Consider the following 19,395-nt stretch of genomic DNA (forward strand, 5'->3'; position numbering starts at 1 on the left):
AAGTAGTAATTTCATCACCTTTCCTTGCAGCAGTGAACACTACAATGAAGCCATCTGTTTTCCAGACTACACTGTACTTATTTAGATCTGCTAAGATCACCTTCGAGGTTCAGGGGGACCTTAAGGAACAAAGGCCCATTCTCTGGATGCTTACAGTCTAAAGAGAAAACAAAATAATGACATCTAACAAGCCTACTATACATCGAGTACTTCACCATACCCTACCTACTGTGCACTGACGGCTGCACCTTACCCTACCTACTGTACACTGACGGCTGCACCTTGCCCTACCTACTGTGCACTGACGGCTGCACCTTACCCTACCTTCTGTACACTGACGGCTGCACCTTGCCCTACCTACTGTACACTGACTGCTGCACCTTATCCTATCTAGTACTTTGTCTGGTGTGAACACAAAGGTTGGTTAAAAAACAAAAACAAAAACAAAGAAACAGTAGTGCAGGTTAGTCCAGCAGTCCCTCAAGCACACATCTATCAGATGCACCAAAGATCGCTGTTCTCAGTATCTACCACCCACAGTGCTGTGGGCATCTGAATGAACCTCAGTGCTTCCACAGCTCCACTGATCACCCACCCTGAAGTATAAACCCACGGCCCTATGCAACCTGGGAAGAGAACAGACTACACACATCACACAAGAGGGTTCCACTTCAACCAAAAAGGAAACAGAAACAGCAGGCTAATGAATTCAGATAGCCTCCCTTCCAAGAAAATGGACCAAGATACAAAAGGCTTTGTGTCTTAGTATATCAAAATGGGTTCCCCAAAAAGATTGTAGGGATGTGGTCTAGAACTTGGATATGGGAAAGAGTCCAAAGAGTGCACGGGGAATTCTGAAAGTGACAGGATTGCTTTATACCACCGACTTGATAGTCATCAAAACCATACAACTGTACAAGAGTCACTATTACTGCATGCAAACCAAAAAAAATAACATGATATACAATAAAATATGCAAGAAAAATATAAAAAATCTCTCCTGGTAACGTGTCCCTTGGTGTGGGCGTCTGAGTTTCACGTAGCAGCTGACTCTGCTCTTCACACACTAATGCTGAGCAAGTCATGAAACAGAAAGCCCTTTGTTCATGGACTGGCCTGGCCAGGGCCTTCAATCCCATCATTACCCCTCAAGCTACAAGGTCCACACTGCCCTGGCAGCATGCTGAGTCCAACCACAGGTTTCTGTTTCCAGGCCCTGACCAATAATTACTGCTTGCCCATTCCCTCTGACTCTGCGGGCCTGCTTGTGGGCCTTTGAACAGACCCTCTCTCTCGTGCCAGAATCCTCCTCATATGCCTGCTAGCATGCTCACTTTCTTCTCTATCCCCAGAGCTCCGCTCAAATACACACACAGAGGGCTTGGGATAGAACTGCTTACTCTGCAACCTGGCACAGGGAGGGTGCTGCAAACACACACTGCTCAAAAGCCCTCAACAACTGGGACTAGTCAGGTCACCAAGGAACTGGTAGTGTGGCATCTACCTTCCTGATCCCTAGGAAAGAGAAAGGATGCTTAGGTGAACTGACCTTTGCCCTCCCAATAGCTCACCCTTCAGAAGGATCACCTATGAATGTTTGCTGGGTGAATGACTGAGTGGCCTAATATATTTCTGAAGAATTTATTGATAAAGATTTCTTTCCAAAATGTATAAAGTCCTCACAACACTCAAGAATAAGATACCCACAACTCCAGAACAGTGTCTTCATTCCCAGATGTGAGCACAGTCGACTCACTTCTGGCTTCCACTCAGCTCCTGTGGGCTTGTGGTGGTTGGCTTTATGTGTCAACTTGCCTAGGCCGCAGGATGCCCACACATGGTCTTCTGTTCTGGACGCTTCTGAGGTTAAGGTCCCAAAGGTTGGCTCTCCCTCAGTCAGCTGACGGCTAACTGTGTGACTGCTTGAGTAGAAGTACATTTTACTTCTCTCTTCAGGTTCAAAAACTCATCTGTTTGGGTCTTTAGGAAATGAGCTTTGCCATGAGACCTTGCCCCACCCACTGCCCTGACTCAGGTCAGCTCTCCTAGGTCTCCAGCCTCTTAGCTGCACACCTTGCAGCTTCTCTGCATCCATCGCCATGGAAGTGAATTCCTTATAATTTATCCATTTATTACACCTTCTACGGACATTCCAACACAGGGCTTACTCTGCAGCCACTTACACGTTACTCTCTTACCTACTTTGAATCGGATTCCATGCCTGGACCTACACAACCTGTTTCTACCAGCTGTCCCTCTCTACAGGGTGCTGTGAGATCACCCCTCTCCACAGCGATGGAAAACAGCTCATTTTGTGATTTCTTTTAGGGTTAGGTTCTAGGAAAAAACAAATGAAAATGTTTCCAGAGAACACCCTGAGCCTACAAAGATAAGCACCGTCATGCATTCCAAACAGGTAACCCAGCTGCTGGGCATCTGTGATCCACGGACTCGGCAGGGTTGTCACATGACACTGTGACCGTCCATGTCACAGTGGAGACCTGACCTTCTCAGACACAAGGAATGTTCTAAGAAGTACCCATGCCAACTCCGCGAGTCCAGTTTCAATAAAGCCGAAGCAGAGTGACCCGATTCCTCCACTTCTGACAAACATTTATACCCAGTGTTAGGACATGGCTGAGGTACAAACCACAGCTGGCAGGACCTTGAACAGTGCTGCTACCCTAATGCTGAGGAGGAAAATCCAAATTCTGAAAAAGAAATTTGTGTGTGTGTGTGAGTGTGAGCACTTAGTTTAAACGGCATTTACAAAAACACATACTCAGATATTGGGGTAGGGGTGGGGTCAGCAACTAAAAAACAGTAGCTGAAAATGGAACAAGCCAAAAACAACAACAACAACAACAACAACAACAACAACAACAAACCCTAAGTCAAATGACTACAACTATTTCACGTAGGTTGCATTAACTTCGCAAATATATTTTAAAAAGGTTACAGACTACAGCGAGGCTCCCTGTGCTGGAGAGTTTTATGTCAACTTGACACCGTCTAATGTCATCTGAAAGGAAGTAACCTGAATGGAAAAACTGCCTCCTTAAGATGGCTGTAGGCAAACCTGCAGGGCATTTTTAAATTACTGTTAGAAGAGGGATGGACTTAGTCCACCGTGGGTGGGGCCATCCCAGAGCTGCTGGCCCTTAGTTCTATAAGAAAACAGGCTGAGCAAGCCAGTAAGCAGCACCCACTCCATGGCCTCTGCATCAGCTCCTGCCTCCAGGTTCCTGCCCTGCCCTGCCCTTCCTCAGTGATAGACTTACCTAGAAGTGTGAGATGAAATAAACCCTTTCTTCCCAAGCGGCTTTGGTCATGGTGTTATATCGTGGCAACAGTAATCCTAACTAGGACAACCTCCATCCCCTCAGCACTTGTGCTGTTAAACAATTCCTGGTATTTTTATATACAATAGAATACCAGAACCATCCTCTACTAAACTGGGGTGTGCAGACATTAAAGTCACCGATCTCTGTCTATGAGAGAGTGGAAAGTGGGGCAGGCACAATACTTTGGAGCCCACGCATCTAAAGCACAGTGTCTCAGTATTAACTCTGCTTCCTCCATAATAGTATTACTGGATTCTACTCCGTAAATACAGAACTCTCTTCAGGCTCAAGACTCTGATGAGCAAAAATGAGCAGGAGGAGCCAGAGAGTTCCTAGGGATACAGAACATGAATGCATCTGCCCCTGATGGCCTCACCCTGTGGATATGTACACCTCTCTAAACACTCGCACCTGAGCCTTTCTTTCTCTGGGCTTCAGCAAAGCACTGCTTCAGTGATGAGTGGCCCATGACTGAGGTTTTACAGGCAGGTTGTCACATTTCTGCTTAAAAATGTGTGATCGAAAACTCTGAATTATAGGGCTGAAGGGGATGGCTCAGTGGGTACAGTACTTGTTGCCCATGTGAAGTGTGTACCTCGAAACACAAAACTTCTAAAGAAAACCTGGACTTGGAGTTAGGAGAATCCTCAGAAGTTTGAAGTCTGGAGTGCACAGTGGCAAAGAGGAAAATGAGGACAGGCCATGAGAGAGTCCACTAGCTTCACACATGGTCATGGTGAGTGATTTGCATGATAGGCACTAAAACTAAGCTGTTATGATTCCAGGGGAGCATAAAGAACCAAGATCCTCAAGTATTTAACACTCAAAGTCCACACAAGACACTAAATTCCAGGGCTAAAGGTTTTCGGGTCACCAGGGCATGCCCTTAAAGAAGTCACTGGGACGCTGGCCTTGCCTTCTCTTTCAATACTCAGTCATAAGGACGGCGCCTGTGCTTTGAACATGCTCCACCACTGCTGGATAGCACCACTCACAACAGAGACCCTCTGGTCACTGGCTCCCTCGCTCAGTGACTAGAACTTCGAAGCCTGTGAGCCTAACCAGCCTTTGTTTTTGAACTGGTTTTGGCATGGGTTTGTCACTATGATGTTGTCACTTACAGAGTGTGAGACCACACACTTCCAATCCTAGAGTCTCAAGTCTATCTCCTCCCTGCAAACGGCAGTGTCCGAGGATTATCCATATAAGAGCTAAGGGGTTAGCTCAATGGTGGAGCTCCCCAGCCTAACATGTGGGAAGGTCATTTATGTAGCAAGTAATGCTAGATCTAGCATGTTCTAAATGATCTTGGACTACATACTGACATATCTGCCAGTCATTTTGCTAATAAATTATTCAATTCTTTAAAAAAATCCAGACTTTAATAAAAATATTGTTATCTGAGAGGTTTTATTTATTTATTTATTTATTTATTTATTTACAGAAAATAAAATTACCAATAATTTTCATCTTGTCTTTTCTTGGGGCAACAAACTTTGATTGTGTTTTCTTTTCTTAGAAAGAAAATCACCCATCCAATAAATTCAGGCATTTGTAAGAGGGGAAAGAAGATGATAGTGGTAGCTGCTATTTCAAATCGGTTGAGGATTAAATACTATCTATTCATTCACTGAACCAACAGTAACAACAACCAGCTGATAACTAAAGCAAGGTCAGACCGGTTTCTGAAATCTTAACCAAGGTAAATATGGAATATGAAAGCATAAAGAACATACAGCAGGTAAAAAGACACACAAGCATCAGAAGCTCATCTCTGAGTGAATAGAGCCCAACCTCTCCAGGTATGCAGTGACAGCCAGAGACTCGCTGGACCTGCAGAGAGCAAAGCTAGTTTCACGAAGCCAGGAACTGAATGTAAACCCCTCTGTTTCAATGCTGAACAGAGAAAACATGATACCAACTTGGGGTAGTGACTTTAACTTTCAAATTGCTACTCTCATTCGAACACTGAGGATTAAGATGGCAAGACCTGGGGAGCCAGCAAACAGAATGGAGAGTCTGGGGATCCAAACAGAAGATGGGTATAAAGGTTATGCAGGATGGCCAGAGAGTGGCCATTTGAGACCAGACCTAGTACTGATGTCTAAAGAGAAGTCATTTACAACACCACCCAATGACTTAGAAAACTTATATTGTTGTTTACAGACACAGGCTAAAAACCTGCTTGGCTCACCAAGAAACTCTGCTAGGAATCAAACCCACAGGGCTGGTAAAGGTCAGTCCAGTCTGGTTTAAGGAGCAAAGTGCAAATCTGAAGAGTTCAGCACACAAGATTAGTTTTCCCCAAGGTGTGTTTGCTAAGTTCTGGATGGTGTTTAAAGGGCTGAAGAAAGTAGGCCAAGTGTGTCTGCAGGCCAGTTGGAAAGCTCAGTCCACATGCTGGAAAGAGAACTCTGCTTACTTTCAACACAAACAACACTCAAGAGAGCTGGAGGAATCTGAGGCTGGAAAGGGCAGGCTACAAGAGCTAATCTAAGCATCACTGAGGAAGAGCAGAACCTCTGAGCCTCAAGGAGCTGAGATTCCTCCAGGACCAGGTCAAAAGTGAGACAGAATATACTAAAGAAGACAAGTGCATGAGGGGTTTGGCAAAGATCGCAAAGAAACCCAGAGCAGCTGAGTCCCAAAGCATTGCTGGCCCAAGGATGGAAAGGCCTTCACTGATGAGAGGCACTATCAGGATACTGCTACACTCATCCAACTGACACATGACCTACATGTCAGTGACATGTGACATGTCAATACACGGACACACACTTAAATAATTTATTATGAGGTAGGAGGAATGGCTCAGTGTTGGAAAGTGCTTGCTATTCTTGCAGAGGATAGGTCACATCACCACGTTGGTGTCTATAACTCTCGCTCAGGGAATCCAAAACCATCTTCTGATTTCAAATGCAAAGGTCCACTTCAGACACACAGACACATAATCAAAAAGTAAGAACACACCTCTTTCCCCATTTTATGTACATGAATGTTTTGCGAGTACATGTATATACACCATGTATGGACCTGAAAGACCAGGAAAGTGTCAGATCCCCTACAAGTAGCATTCCATATGGTTGTGAGCTGCCAGGTGGATGCTAGGAATGAACCAGGGTCCTCTAGAAGAGCAGATATTGCTCTCAACTGCTGAGTCACCTCTTTAGCTCAATAAAATCTTCAAAGTAATTATTATGGACCTGGCGAGATGGCTTCATGGGTGTCTTAGTCAGGGTTTCTATTCCTGCACAAACATCATGACCAAGAAGCAAGTTGGGGAGGAAAGGGTTTATTCGGCTTACACTTCCTCACTGCTGTTCATCACCAAAGGAAGTCAGGACTGGAACTCAAGCAGGTCAGGAAGCAGGAGCTGATGCAGAGGCCATGGAGGGATGTTCCTTACTGGCATGCTTTGCTAGCTTGCTCAGCTTGCTTTCTTATAGAACCCAAGACTACCAGGCCAGAGATGGTCCCACCCACAAGGGGCCTTTCCCCCTTGATCAGTAATTGAGAAAATGCCTTACAGTTGGATCTCATGGAGGCATTTCCTCAACTGAAGCTGCTTTCTCTGTGATAACTACAGCTGTGTCAAGTTGACACAAAACTAGCCAGTACAATGGGTAAATGCATTTGCTGCCAGATCTAAAGACCTGACTTCAGATATACATACACATACAAATAAAAACATGTTTAAAACATAGGAATGTGGAGTAGTAACCTACTGGCACAAGACACAATAGATAGACAGACCTGATAGATAGCCCAGGTACTTTCAGCATTCTAGCTTCTGGACCCATTCCATACCATCTGACACAGTACCATATAAGCACAGGCATGTGTCACACAACAGCTTCACTAGCCCACTCTGCCTCACAGCAACACTGTTTTCCTCTAACCACGGCCATGGGGGACAGATTCACACCCTAGCTGGAAATGTTCCCTCTGCTCGTCTGTGTCTTTTCTTCAGATTCCACCAACTGCACCTACTCAACAACAATTCCCAACACTCCACCAATCTCCCACGAATCAGACAGCATATCTCCTCTTTAGTACTCCTTTCACCCTTCTTCTCTGCCATCTGCAAGCAGTCCATGAGCTCAAAGCTTCTCCAGCATTCTGCTAGATGTCAGCCCTGCATTGCAGAAAGGCTTCCGTCTCCCGGGTACTTAACCCTAGCATTCATTCACAATGCCAGTGGCTGGAGCTTTCTCATGCTATGGAGATGATCTACCTGTCACTCACTCCCACACATGATCCTCAACTCACAGGAATACTTCACCACTGACACTTTGTGCATGGCCCTACGCCCTGTTGCAGTAATTCCTTCTTCATGCTTTAACAACCCCTAATCAGAAACCCCATCAAGTTCTGAGCCCCATGTTATTACTCTGCCTGCTCATTAGTGGCCTTAGAAGCCAGCAACATCCCAGGCAAGCTTTGGCCAAATCTGAACTGCTTGCTCACTTCTGTGCTTAGATGCTGGAGTTCAGCTTTTTCAGAACTGCACCCTCCAGCTTCCAGCCCTCACTGGGCTCCTCCCTTCAGCCTCTATTTTGCAGTAACTCAAAATTCCAGCCTGCCAGCTTCCAATCCAAGATCCCAAGAGGCAGATCTTGCTTTATTTCTGTCATTACTCACATCCAACAAGCTCTCAGGTCAATCTGAAACCAAACTCAGAATACATGTCTGCTGGGCTCTCCGTTCTCCCAAGTCTAAGCACCAGCACCTGCACACGGATGGCCCCACTGGCCACCTACTGCCTTCCTTGTCTTAGCTCATCTACCCTCTTCTCAGGACACAAGTCAGTGTGACCTTAGAAAACCTTAAGTCAGATTATTTTTGTCTAAAGAGCTTCCATGACTTTCAATCTTCTCAAAAACAAAACAAAACAAAACCATACAAACAAACCTAATGTCCTTGCAACTATCTAAAAGTCTCTCAGGGTCCTAGCTGTTTCTGTCTCCCACTGTCTGCCCCTGTGACTCTTGCAAAAGAAATAGTCCTTTATTCTCAATTCTGCAGTCTCTGTGTTCCTAGACATTAAACCGACTCCTACTGAGGCTATGACCTTGTACTTGGTATCTGTTGGGTCTGAAGCTCCGGTCAAATTTCCTTCTAAACATCCTAAGTAGCCATATATGATAGAGCAACCCTCCATTCTCCCAGCCCTAGCTCTTACCTTGCATTGGTTTTCTATTAAACACTGTTACCTATTGTCTTAATTTCTTCACTAATCACCTCTGCTAGCTAGCAAAAATAAGCCAATAAAGAGAATATTTGCCACATCTGCTAACTGCATGCCCTAGGACAGGACCTGGTGTGTTCCTCCCACCCAATATGAATTCAAAGAAATGAATGAACCAAAATACAACAGCTGCCTCAGCAACACTGCACTAGCTAAGACTGTATATATTAGTTCCCAGCACCCACATCAACTGGCTCACAGTGCAATTCCAGCTCCAACAGATCTTACTCCCTCTTCTAGTCTCTTTCAATGTCTACACTCATGTGGCATATGCTGACACGGACACAAATACATATGCATGAAAAGTAAAATAAATCTTTAGAAACACACACACTCATACACACTAAGATATTGCTTAATGATTCTGGTTGTACACCATAATCCATATTGTCCCTCTATAAGATCCCAGACATCTCAGGCCTTGTACCTCTCAGAGAGTAACAGGGAGTCCTTAGCTGTTCTCACTTTCATCCCCCCAGAATATGGGAATATTCTGGCTATAGCAGGGGGATGGTATAAAAGAGATTTGATTATTAACAACTCTATAATACATATAGTTATAGGTGTAAACTGTTTCTCACACAAAAATGAAGTATTTCAGAATTGAATGTGGTTTAAACAATAAAAATTATATCGACTTGGCCAAAATTAGAATGTCTTATATTAAAACAAGTAGTTGGCTACTAGTTTAATAGTGGTTGGCTCTTATTATATTCTAACCTTAGCAACCACATACTATACTCCCTCAAAAAAGTAGTGAGAAAGTCAAAGTTAAAATTAGACAGAATAACTCCCAATCTCACGTGATCATTAAGGACTAAAGAGCAGAGTGGGGTGGTGGGGTGTGGGGCCAGCTGAGGGAGGAGGCATATCTATCTCGGTGGGCATGGGGGGAGGGGGCTACCTGGTGCTACACCCTAAGCATGAGCACTGGCACTGCAGGAAAACAGGACAAGGTCTGAGGAGGAAGGCTTCGGAAGGTTCTGAGGAGGTAAAGTTACAAAGAAGTGATTCCAGGAGGAACAGTCATGAAAAATGTGTTGGCTGTAACATAATCTAATCGGATAAAGACACTGTGACTCAAAAGCAAGGAAGAGGGTCAAAGTATTACAGGGCAAGGTCAAAGGCCATGGCCAGCAGGAGACCCAGGAGTGCTCGGGTTTTCCTCTACTGGTGTTAGGAGCGGCTGGCGTGTCTAAGTGAGGAAGTAATATGACCTGACTCCATCTCGGATGGTCCAGGGAGGCTGCTGTAATTCTGGCAACATAGAATTTAGCTATGGTGGGAAGTGGACACAGGAGGTGTTGGCTTCATCTTGAAGGTAGAACAAGTTGCTGACAGACTGGTGAATGGATGAGTGACACTGACTACTCCGTGAGCCCCAGATCTCTAATGCAAACAATGACTTCCATTTGAAATACTCCTTTCTTCTTAGCCTTGCAGTTATTTTCATAATTATGGTCTATACCTTCCCATCACAATTATGTACACTCTCTCCTGTGTCTATATGTATATTTTATCTACTCCAGGCGTGGGGTCAGGTTACAGTTGGGATCCTGTCTCTCCTTAACTGCCATCATCTCTGGGCCATCAGGGCAACTAGAGCACATTTGCACCACAGTTCTGTTACCATGGTGATGTCAAGAAGCACCAGAGAAAAAGCCGAACTGAAGCCCTGTTCAGACCACATCTGCTACCATGGCACAGGCCTCAATCCTGAGAAAACCGAAGACAGACATGGCTCTAGAACTCAGTTGCTTCAATTGTGGATTGCAACTCCATATGGGGTTCCATAACTTTTATAACATAACTTTGATTTCTGAATATACAATAACCCCAAATTAGCTCACCATAAAATTTAGACTAAATCCAGGGTATGTCTGGCAGCACGCCTGTGCTGTGTCACAGGGCTTCAAGAAAGCCTTGGCTCTGAACATGGGACATGGAAACTCTACACTGTGCACAGTTAAGTCCAAGGCCTGAAACCTTCAGCTTGGATTAATGGCTTGCATTATAAATCACCTTGCTTCACCTCCACAGACAAAGCCTTCTGCTCTTATAGAAACATGGCAGCTTAATTTTGGAAAACAAAGTCTTCACCTGCTTTCCTACTTCATTCCTTGGCATGTATCAACTTAGATATCTCTGGATGGCATCTGCAACACTTGTTGTTGTGCATTTTGTTTGTTTGTTTGTTTTGTTTTTTGCATTTATTATTTGTTGGGTTTTTTTTAATTTATTTATTAAATGTGTGTGTGTGTATATATATATATATATATATATATATATATATATATATATGTATATATGTAAAGCATCTCTCTCTGTCTTTCTGTCTCTGTCTTTGTCTCTGTCTCTCTCACACAAACACACACACAGTGTTAAAAGAAAAAAAAAAAGAAAGAAACCTTGGAAGAGAAGTAAGCAGAGCATGTAACGCATACAGAGAGCACTGCAGGCACTCAGCACTCAGGGTCCAGCTTGGAGCAAGAGGATAAACCTGAAAGGAAGTGGAAGGCTCCAAAGAATGGAGAGCTGTCCTAGAGGAAGATGATCGGGGGGCTGCGGAAATGGCTCAGGAATAAGGATGCTCACTGATCTTCCGACTGAGTTCAGTTCCCAGCACCCACACACAGCAGCTCACATTCAGTTGTCGCTCCAGCTCTAGAGGATCCAATTCCCTCTTCTGACCTCTGTGGACACCTCATGTGCACACAGCCACTAACAAACATATGCTATATATAACTCAATATGCTTTTATAAGTAAATAAACACAACACACATACACAAATAGTTTAAATGATAGAGCAAAAGGTGAAAATGGCCTTGGCCTGAAAGACACCTGCAAAGTTTTGTGAATGAAATTATGGTTTTGCTGTGTTTCAACAGTGAACAAAAAGACATCTTAACAGGGATCTTCAGTTTAAAGATACTTGAGAATGGAATATGAAGAGGATAGAAAGGTGGTGTAGCCAGCTGTTAAGAAAAAGGACTATTCATGCAGAGGACCCGAGTTCGATTCCCAACACTCACATCTAGTGGCTCATAACCGCCTACTGCTATAGCTCCCAGAGACCTCACGACTTGTTCTGATGCATATATATAAACATGCACATATTTTTAATTTTCAAAATACTTTTAAAAGAAGATGAAAATGGCAATTATCCTACACAGTATAAGTTATAAAAGACAAGTGATGGAAAAAGAATATTTTGCCATGAGCACACACAAGAGAACAAGAGAGTGGGCCTTCTGCTCTGAGCCCTCTGTTGAAGAGATGGGAGGCCGGTATCTTGCCACCAAATTATCTGGATTAATGCCAATTTGCACAGCAGGTTAATAAATTAAAAATCACTACACTAGTCTGTTCTGCATTTAGAATCAGTCTTAACAATAAAACATTTCATTTTTCTTACTCATTCAAAGGCTTCAGCCTTTCAGTTATGTTAGGGAATATTTTAGATAGGCAAGCAGCATTCTGCATTCATTAAATGATAATTACTTAGCAGCTGTTGACATCATGCAAAGTGCTAACTAAGCACTACAGTAGGCAGGAAAAGTTCCTCAGGCATGAATGATGTCATGGAGATGGGGAAGAGAGAGGGGAACAAAGGATGCCTGAATGAGTTAGGAGATCCCAGGTAAGAAGCTGGAGGTGACAGATGAAAGCACCAGGAAGATGCAGACCCGCTAGGACTCCTGTTCTGTTGGCTGGGGGTAGGAACTGATCTCTCAGCTTGAGATCTTCGTTTGCAAGTCCATAGCCCTCCATGTAAATTCTAAGTACCTACAGCCATTCATCCATCTTCAATATTTCTTCACAATTCTAATCCACTTACACTTAATCTGAGATACCAGAGGGAAAGAAAGGGACACCTGCAGAGTGCCATCCAGAAATAAAGGCAGGGATAGAGATGAGGGCTTCTGAGCTCTGTGTCCACCTAAATCTAAGAGACCCTGAAGGCCTAGCTGGGAGTTTGTAGCCTAGTGAAATGACAGCTTCTGGCCTACTTCTAAAGCACACAGGAGACCTGAAGCACTGCCCACCTCCCACCCCCAGGCCTTACTTCCTACAGAGATAGTTACCATTTGGTCAGAAGTAACTGAGATGTGCTCACGGTTACAGAACTGACAGGAAGCACTGATTTACTTGTTTAAACACTAGAGAAGAAGCCATGTTGAAGGCAAGCACACAGCTTTGTACTGAAAACCTAGGGTCGAAGAACAGAATGAAAGAAATCAGTCATCCGTTCTCAGCACAAATAAAAATGAAAGCAGTAATAATCTTAGTTTCCTTTGAGTAACACAAAAATAGACTTAAAGAAAAAATGTAAATATATACAATTAACTGCAAACTAAGTAAAATAAAAAGAAACAAGCAATCACGTTTCTCTGTCTCTTCAATAAGTGAAATAATTCTATGAGCCACAGTGTGCCACATGAACACTGTCACAGTTTTCCAACCGTAATGGGGATTAGAATCTAGTCTCTTTGAAGGCAGGACTGCAACTGCACCACATACTGTTTTATCTCTAACTCAACTCAACCCAGCTCTCACAGTCTGCTTCTGAATGAATGAATGAATGAATGAGTGAACGAATGAATGAGAAGGGTACTTTAAACCACTACATCTGAGACACAGCATGCCATGTTTGAGGGGAAAGGCATTGCCATGTGATCAAAAGTCACTGCAATAAAATTAGCCATACATCATCTCATGTAAGATTTAAGCAGCAGTACTGCACAGTTTAGTCAAGGGCAAAGAGTAGAATACAAGGAAAAAGATAAAAAGTAAAACTGAGAGGCAAAAGTCAAGTAGATGAAAAAGCTCACGACTGAGTCTCTCCTCAACCAGTTCTCCAGCTAAGACTTTTTTTCTTCATTAAGTGTAGATTGCTGCCCTGCTTCCTGTGAATTCACGAAGGCACTGATATTACCAAGATTTATATGTTAAGCAAGGTTACAAAACCTGGCTTTGATTTTATCAAAAAGAAAAAGGATAATTCTACTTCTCTAGGCTTACATTTCTGTTTCAATTAACTCTTCATCAATTATCTATTTCTACACCATGCTGGCTAGTCTTATGTCAACCTGACACAAGCTAGTCATTTGAGAGGAGGGAACCTCAGCTGAAAAAAATCCTTCCATAAGATGGCTGTAGGCAAGCGTGTAGTACATTTTCTTAATTAATGATGGATGGGGAGGGCCCAGGCCATTGCAGGTGGTGCCATCCCTGGGCTGGTGGTCCTGGGCTGTATAAGAAAGCAGATGAGCAAGCCATGAGTGAGGAGCAAGCCAGGAAGCAGCACTCCTCCGTGGTCTCTGCAGCAGCCCCTGCCTCAGGTTCCTGCCCTGTTTGAGTTCCTATCCTGACTTCCTTTGATAAATAGTGATATGAAAGCATAAGAAGATAAATGCTTTCCTCCTCAAGTTGCCTTTGGTCATGGTGTATCATCACAGAAATCCTAACTAGTAACCCTAAATAGGGCACACCCCTTAATTATCTACTTTTAACTCTCCCCAAATAAAGTAACTGCTTAGAAACAACAGTCCTCACCTGGGTGACCTGTTGAATGGTGTCTATTCATGTCCAAATCTAACACACGTTCCGATACATTTTTCTAAAGAGTTCACTTAAAGTGGGTTGTCTTAAGTCCACTTTGTACTGATGTAGCAAAATACCAGAGTGGGAAGCATATAAACCATGGATACTGGGCTTACAGATCTAAAGGGTGGGAGACCCAAGATGGAGGAGCTCAGGGGTTACTTCTTGTTAGATGACTGGGGAGAAAGTCAAGCAAGCAGACACACAGGAAGTATAGGTGGCACCACCAAGGGACTGGCACCCCTGTCAATCAGAAGGGCAGTGTGGTTTTCATCCAAGGCCCTAACTTGGCTTCCATCCCTTCAATTAGTTAAAAACTTCCAAACAGGCAGAAAAATAGTTACAGACCGATGTCTAAATGAGAGAAAATGCCCTGAATGTTTTCAGGAAAATTAATGTTATTATGAAGAAAGAGTTGTTTGGGATGAGAATACATACAGTTTCCCAACAAGAGTTTGAACACCTAAGTAGCAGGCTCTAGATTCTAGAAGTGATTGTTTATGACGTCACTCAAATAGCTTATGGAATTACTTAAAACAAATTACTCCTGGCTCCTTAATCATTAATAGTTCCCTTCAGAAAAGGCAGTAAGTGGAGAGGGGTGTTTATGTACAGCCCCTATTGCAGTGCTTCAGGTGACAGCACCGATCATGCAAAGCATCCACATAGGATGCCCTCCACCAAACCTACAACCTGGCTGAGTCTGTGTCCCAGGCTTGTCCTGATTTCCTCAGCAGTTTCCAGGCAGTAGCCCTGAATCTGATGGCTAACAGAAGACTTGTCCAGTGTCTTACTGGACTGCGTTTATACTCATTTAAAGGTCCAGAATAACAGCACACCTCTCAGTCACTACCCTCCTGGTCACATTCCCTGTACTGACGACTTTCTATTACTGTGATCAAATACCTAACAAGAAGCAACTTAAGGGGAGAAGGGCATGGCAGCAGTAACTGGAGGCATCTGCAGTAACTGGTGACCATCTGGTCACATTATATCCACAGTCAGAAAGCAGAGAGAGGAAATGGGGTGGAGCTACAAAATTCAAGACCTTCCCTCAGTCACCCACTTCCTCTAGTTGGGCCCCACCTCTGGGGCTGTGCCCAGCTGCAGATCAAGCTTTTAAACTCATGAGTCTATGGGAGCATTTTCTATTCAAACTCCACTCTTCCTGTTACTCTATGGGCCATCTGAATATGGTACTAAACACATAAGCACCTCCAGGCTCTCCACTTCTCCACTCACAACTGTTACTCATCAAATTCCTCAAACTCTAGTTACAATTATCTATCTATCTATCTGTGTGTATTTAAGGTAGATACACATATATTTGTATGTATATGTATACATCTATATCATATAAGTATATGTAAATATCATATATAAATATATATATGTAGATATAAAATATCAGTATGTAACTTTGCAACCTATATAACCTTAGATAATTCCCTTCTGCTGTCTCTCTGTTTCCTTGTCAAGAAAATAGAATAAAGGTTCCCACATCACAGAATCTGTAAGAAAATTACATGGCTTAATATTTGTAACACACATCACAGCAACCCCCACAATGTTTACTATCATTATTAAATACTTTCAGTATCACCTGGACAAGTTTTAGATTTCAGGACATAAAAACAAACATTGGTTCGGGAGAGACTTTGCAAATCCCTCCTCCAGACACACAAACGTCTCCGGCACCAGAGCGCAGAGAACCGAACACACACCTGGCTCTGGAGGAACTAGGCAGTGTGGAGAAACAGGTACACAGGGTGATGAGAGACTCAAGCAGAAGTGAGGCAGAGAGGACAATATGCCAACTTCTAAATGAGAAGAGACTGACAAGCTAAATGTATCTCCAAGGACTGGCATTTCCTGGAATGCATTTTTACATCTGAAAGCATTTTCAAAAGCAACACACTCACTTCCACCCACCAGTCTATTACACAGAGATTCTTAAACGGGTTGTCTTCATCACTCAAAGCACTTAGATAGCTCAAATGTTCGCTATTTTATAAATATCACCATAGGTCACTCAACTTTTCTATTAGTTAATAAGATAATAAATCCCACAACATGAGCAAATGTCCTAAGGACTCTGTTTTAGACAAAGTACACTTCTTATTTAAAGAAACTATCAATACTACTATGACAAAAGCTAGCCTTGCTGAAATCCCACCCCAGAGTCCCAGCAGCTAACTGCTGCATCTTATTACAAATACCCCATACCATCTACAGGCACTGTAGAAGAAAGCAGCATTGTTATTAAGTCAGCAAAATTAAGCCTCACTTTTAAGCCACATACAATGATACAAAGCGTAAGCTTGGTTCTCCTTTGTATAACTAATGATGTGTACTGACAAACCGTGATCTAAGTCCAACGACTGAGTAGTATAGTGTAGTCAAGGTGTCTCAGACTTGGATGGATACAAATGCAAGCATGGCTACCTTCCCACTGTTACCTTTTAAATGCTTCCGCTGGGTTCCTCTCACACTCTCCAGGCTCGAGGAGACTTTGGACGGCTGGATCTCTTAGCTTGTCCTCATAACCTTGGAGGAGTCCACTTTGGCAGATCTGGGCTACCAGACCTCTGATAAACCCTCCAACACACAAAGTGTCTGAGTCCTGGGCTTTGCAGAAGTGGAAAGCCAAAGCCTGGCGATGCAGACCTCTCTGCAGGCTGGCGGGCGAACTTGGCCACAGGAGCTCAGTGCACAGGGCCGTCTTCCCACTGCCAGGCCCTCCTACCAGCAACACGCCCCAGGAGGCCCCCTTTCCAGAGATGGCACTAGCATTATTCCCAGCGTTGCCGACGAGGGACTGTGCAGTGGCTGGACCCGAACAGCAGCTCCATTTCTCCTGGAGGCAGTGCTGAAGTTTGTGGAAAACCCATTCTCGACAGTAAAACTGTTTCCCTTGCAGCAGACTCGTCTGGGCCATTTTGCAGACTTTCTCTTCCCAAGGATTAGTCATAATAGGTTTTGTTTGGTTTTGTATCGTTTAAATCTTCAGTGTGGGCTAGGATTTGGATACATTACCACAGGTTTCACATCCATTTGGGCATAACTTATCTGTGAGTTAACTGGGAATGACCAGTTGCCGTGAAATTCAACAGTCTCGGAGTTCATTTGGCAGAGGAATGTGCACGTCTTTATTTGGTTCCATAGCCTTAATTAGCAAAGGATGTATTTGCTTAATTGTCCAGCAGGATGTAAAAATGGCTTGTCCGGAAGCTGGGCAACACCATTCCTGTATCTTTTGGGGTCACAGAACTCTATGGCTCAATCTGGAGTTCATGTGATGGTAGATGCTTCAAGTACACAAATGAGAAAACACATCTGGAAAACAGAAGAGAATAGCCAGTGCTTGATGGATCTGTAGAAAACGCCCCCACAGCACTGCAAGCAAGCCTCAGTGCTCTATCTGAGAACGAGATGCAGAAAAGCCATCCATTACGTTAAGTGGCACCAGAGAGATTGCATTTAGACAGGATGTAGGTAGCGCTGTGTCTCTTTCGCTGAAGGATGAGCATTGCGAGCCCAGAGCCTAGTTCTTGCCAGTTTCAGACATCTGACCGCAGCCAGGGAACTGTTTCAAATTAGAGTCTCTTATGTGGCAAAAATCGCAAACCTCTGTTGACACCTTCTTAATGGAAAACATTCATAAAATACATTTTTCGAGATGACAGATTCTTAATAGACCTGTTTTCAGGTTCCTCCGTGTTCCTGTGCCCAGGTAGTCAAAAATTCCCCAAACTAAAATGAAGCAGATAAAAATGTCTTTTAGTCCAAAACACGTTAAAACCTACTCGTTACAACTCACCCCAGAAAGCACTTTCAAAAAGTTACGTACATGGTTACCCCTTAAATAAACCCATTTTCCTTTTTATACCTTTTTCTTCCTCCATGAGTATGCTTCTAAGACACTTTTTTTTTTAAAACAGAATTAACCCAGATTTTGAAAGCCTCACTGTCGAAACGGAAACAAAATGGTACTTTATGCCACCTACAGCAGCACCCTGGATTTCAGCCTGAAAGCCCTCACAGTGTAGCTAGCTGTGCAAGAGCGCCACTGAGGCAGCTCAGGCACCCCGTCCGGCGGGGCTTCTTTGTTGATAGTTTACAGACCCTAAGGGAAGCAAGGGGCTGCGGTTGCCCCGGACCTGCTCCCGCAGAAGGCCGGCTGAGCCCGGGCAGGCAGTCCCCACTCAGGCCCAGGAGGACGCCTGCTTCCCCAGTGCTCTCTGCCGCCGCTCCAGCCCCCGCTCAGCTGACAGACAAAGGCTCGGAACGAGGTGCTGCCCGGTGCGGCGCGAGCAGGGCGCGGCCCAGGTCCCGCCGCGGGCGCCGCCTCCAGCCCCGGGAATCCAAAGAGGGTCTGACCCGCCCGGCCCGAGCTCCGCTACAGAGGCCGCTCCTCCCGGCCTGCTGCCCGCGGTTACCTCAGTCCTTCCAGCTCCACGCTCCCGTGATCCCCGCAACCGTTCCGCCGTCCCGGCCCCCGGTGCGCTCCGCCTCGCACCCGCCTGCGGCTCCCGGCCGCCGCCAGCCCGGCCGCCCCGCACAGCGGCGCTCCGCCCAGCCCCCACAGCCGCCACCGCCGCCGGCGCAAAGACTGTCTCAGCCGGAGCCACAGCCCCGCCCTCCGCGCAAACCCCACCCACACAGGGCCCTCCCCACACAGGCCACGCCCAATACCGCCCCGCTGCCTGCAGGCCACGCCTCTCAAGGACCACGCCCCTCCTATAGGTCACGTCCCGCATAGACCCCGCCCCTCCCAGTTAACCCCCACTCTATTGGCTCGCCTCTCGCAGGTCCTGCCCAATCGTTCTTTGTTCTCCAGGCTCCGCCCAGCCCATAGCCCCGCCTCATCTGCCCAGCCAGTCCTCTCAGGCCCCACGCGCCACGGCCCCGCCCCGCTCCGCCCCTGTCCCCCGGCACCCGTATAGAGCCGGGTCGCTGTGAAGCGGGTGACTCAGTGCGGGTTGGCGTCCTATCCCCCAATCTCGGCTTCGTGGCCGCTTTGTGCGGATGGTCCCTGGGCTTTTCCGAGAAAGCTAAACTTCATCGGGCTCCGTGCTTCTCTAGGAAGGCGACTCAGAGGGGCGGGGCGTTAGTTCGTATCTGCTTAACTCCCTACACCTGTAGTACCTGGCACCTTGTCCAGGTTGCAAGTGAACCTGAAGAAGAGTATTCTCCAG

The 19,395-nt window shown here is 45.0% G+C and overlaps 1 protein-coding gene across 3 annotated transcripts in view; it reads right to left on the minus strand.

The window, feature by feature from the left end:
* Ankrd50 (ankyrin repeat domain 50) overlaps positions 1 to 18,828 on the minus strand; it is a 35,604-nt gene extending 16,776 nt beyond the window's left edge. The window contains exons 1-2 of one of the 3 annotated variants that reach the window (NM_001373894.1): positions 18,637 to 18,816; positions 16,657 to 17,950 (exon numbers count right to left, since the gene is read on the minus strand). In NM_001373894.1, coding sequence (NP_001360823.1) covers positions 16,657 to 17,168 — 512 coding nt within the window. In that variant the 5' untranslated portion in view covers positions 17,169 to 17,950; positions 18,637 to 18,816. Of the gene's footprint in view, positions 1 to 16,656; positions 17,951 to 18,636 lie in introns of all 3 variants that reach the window. The other 2 variants (NM_001167883.1, XM_006535582.4) reach the window with 2 other exon arrangements.
* Positions 18,829 to 19,395: the final 567 nt, after the last annotated feature.

The sequence above is a fragment of the Mus musculus genome, chromosome 3, assembly GCF_000001635.26.
Source record: "Mus musculus strain C57BL/6J chromosome 3, GRCm38.p6 C57BL/6J".
Lineage (NCBI taxonomy): Eukaryota > Metazoa > Chordata > Mammalia > Rodentia > Muridae > Mus > Mus musculus.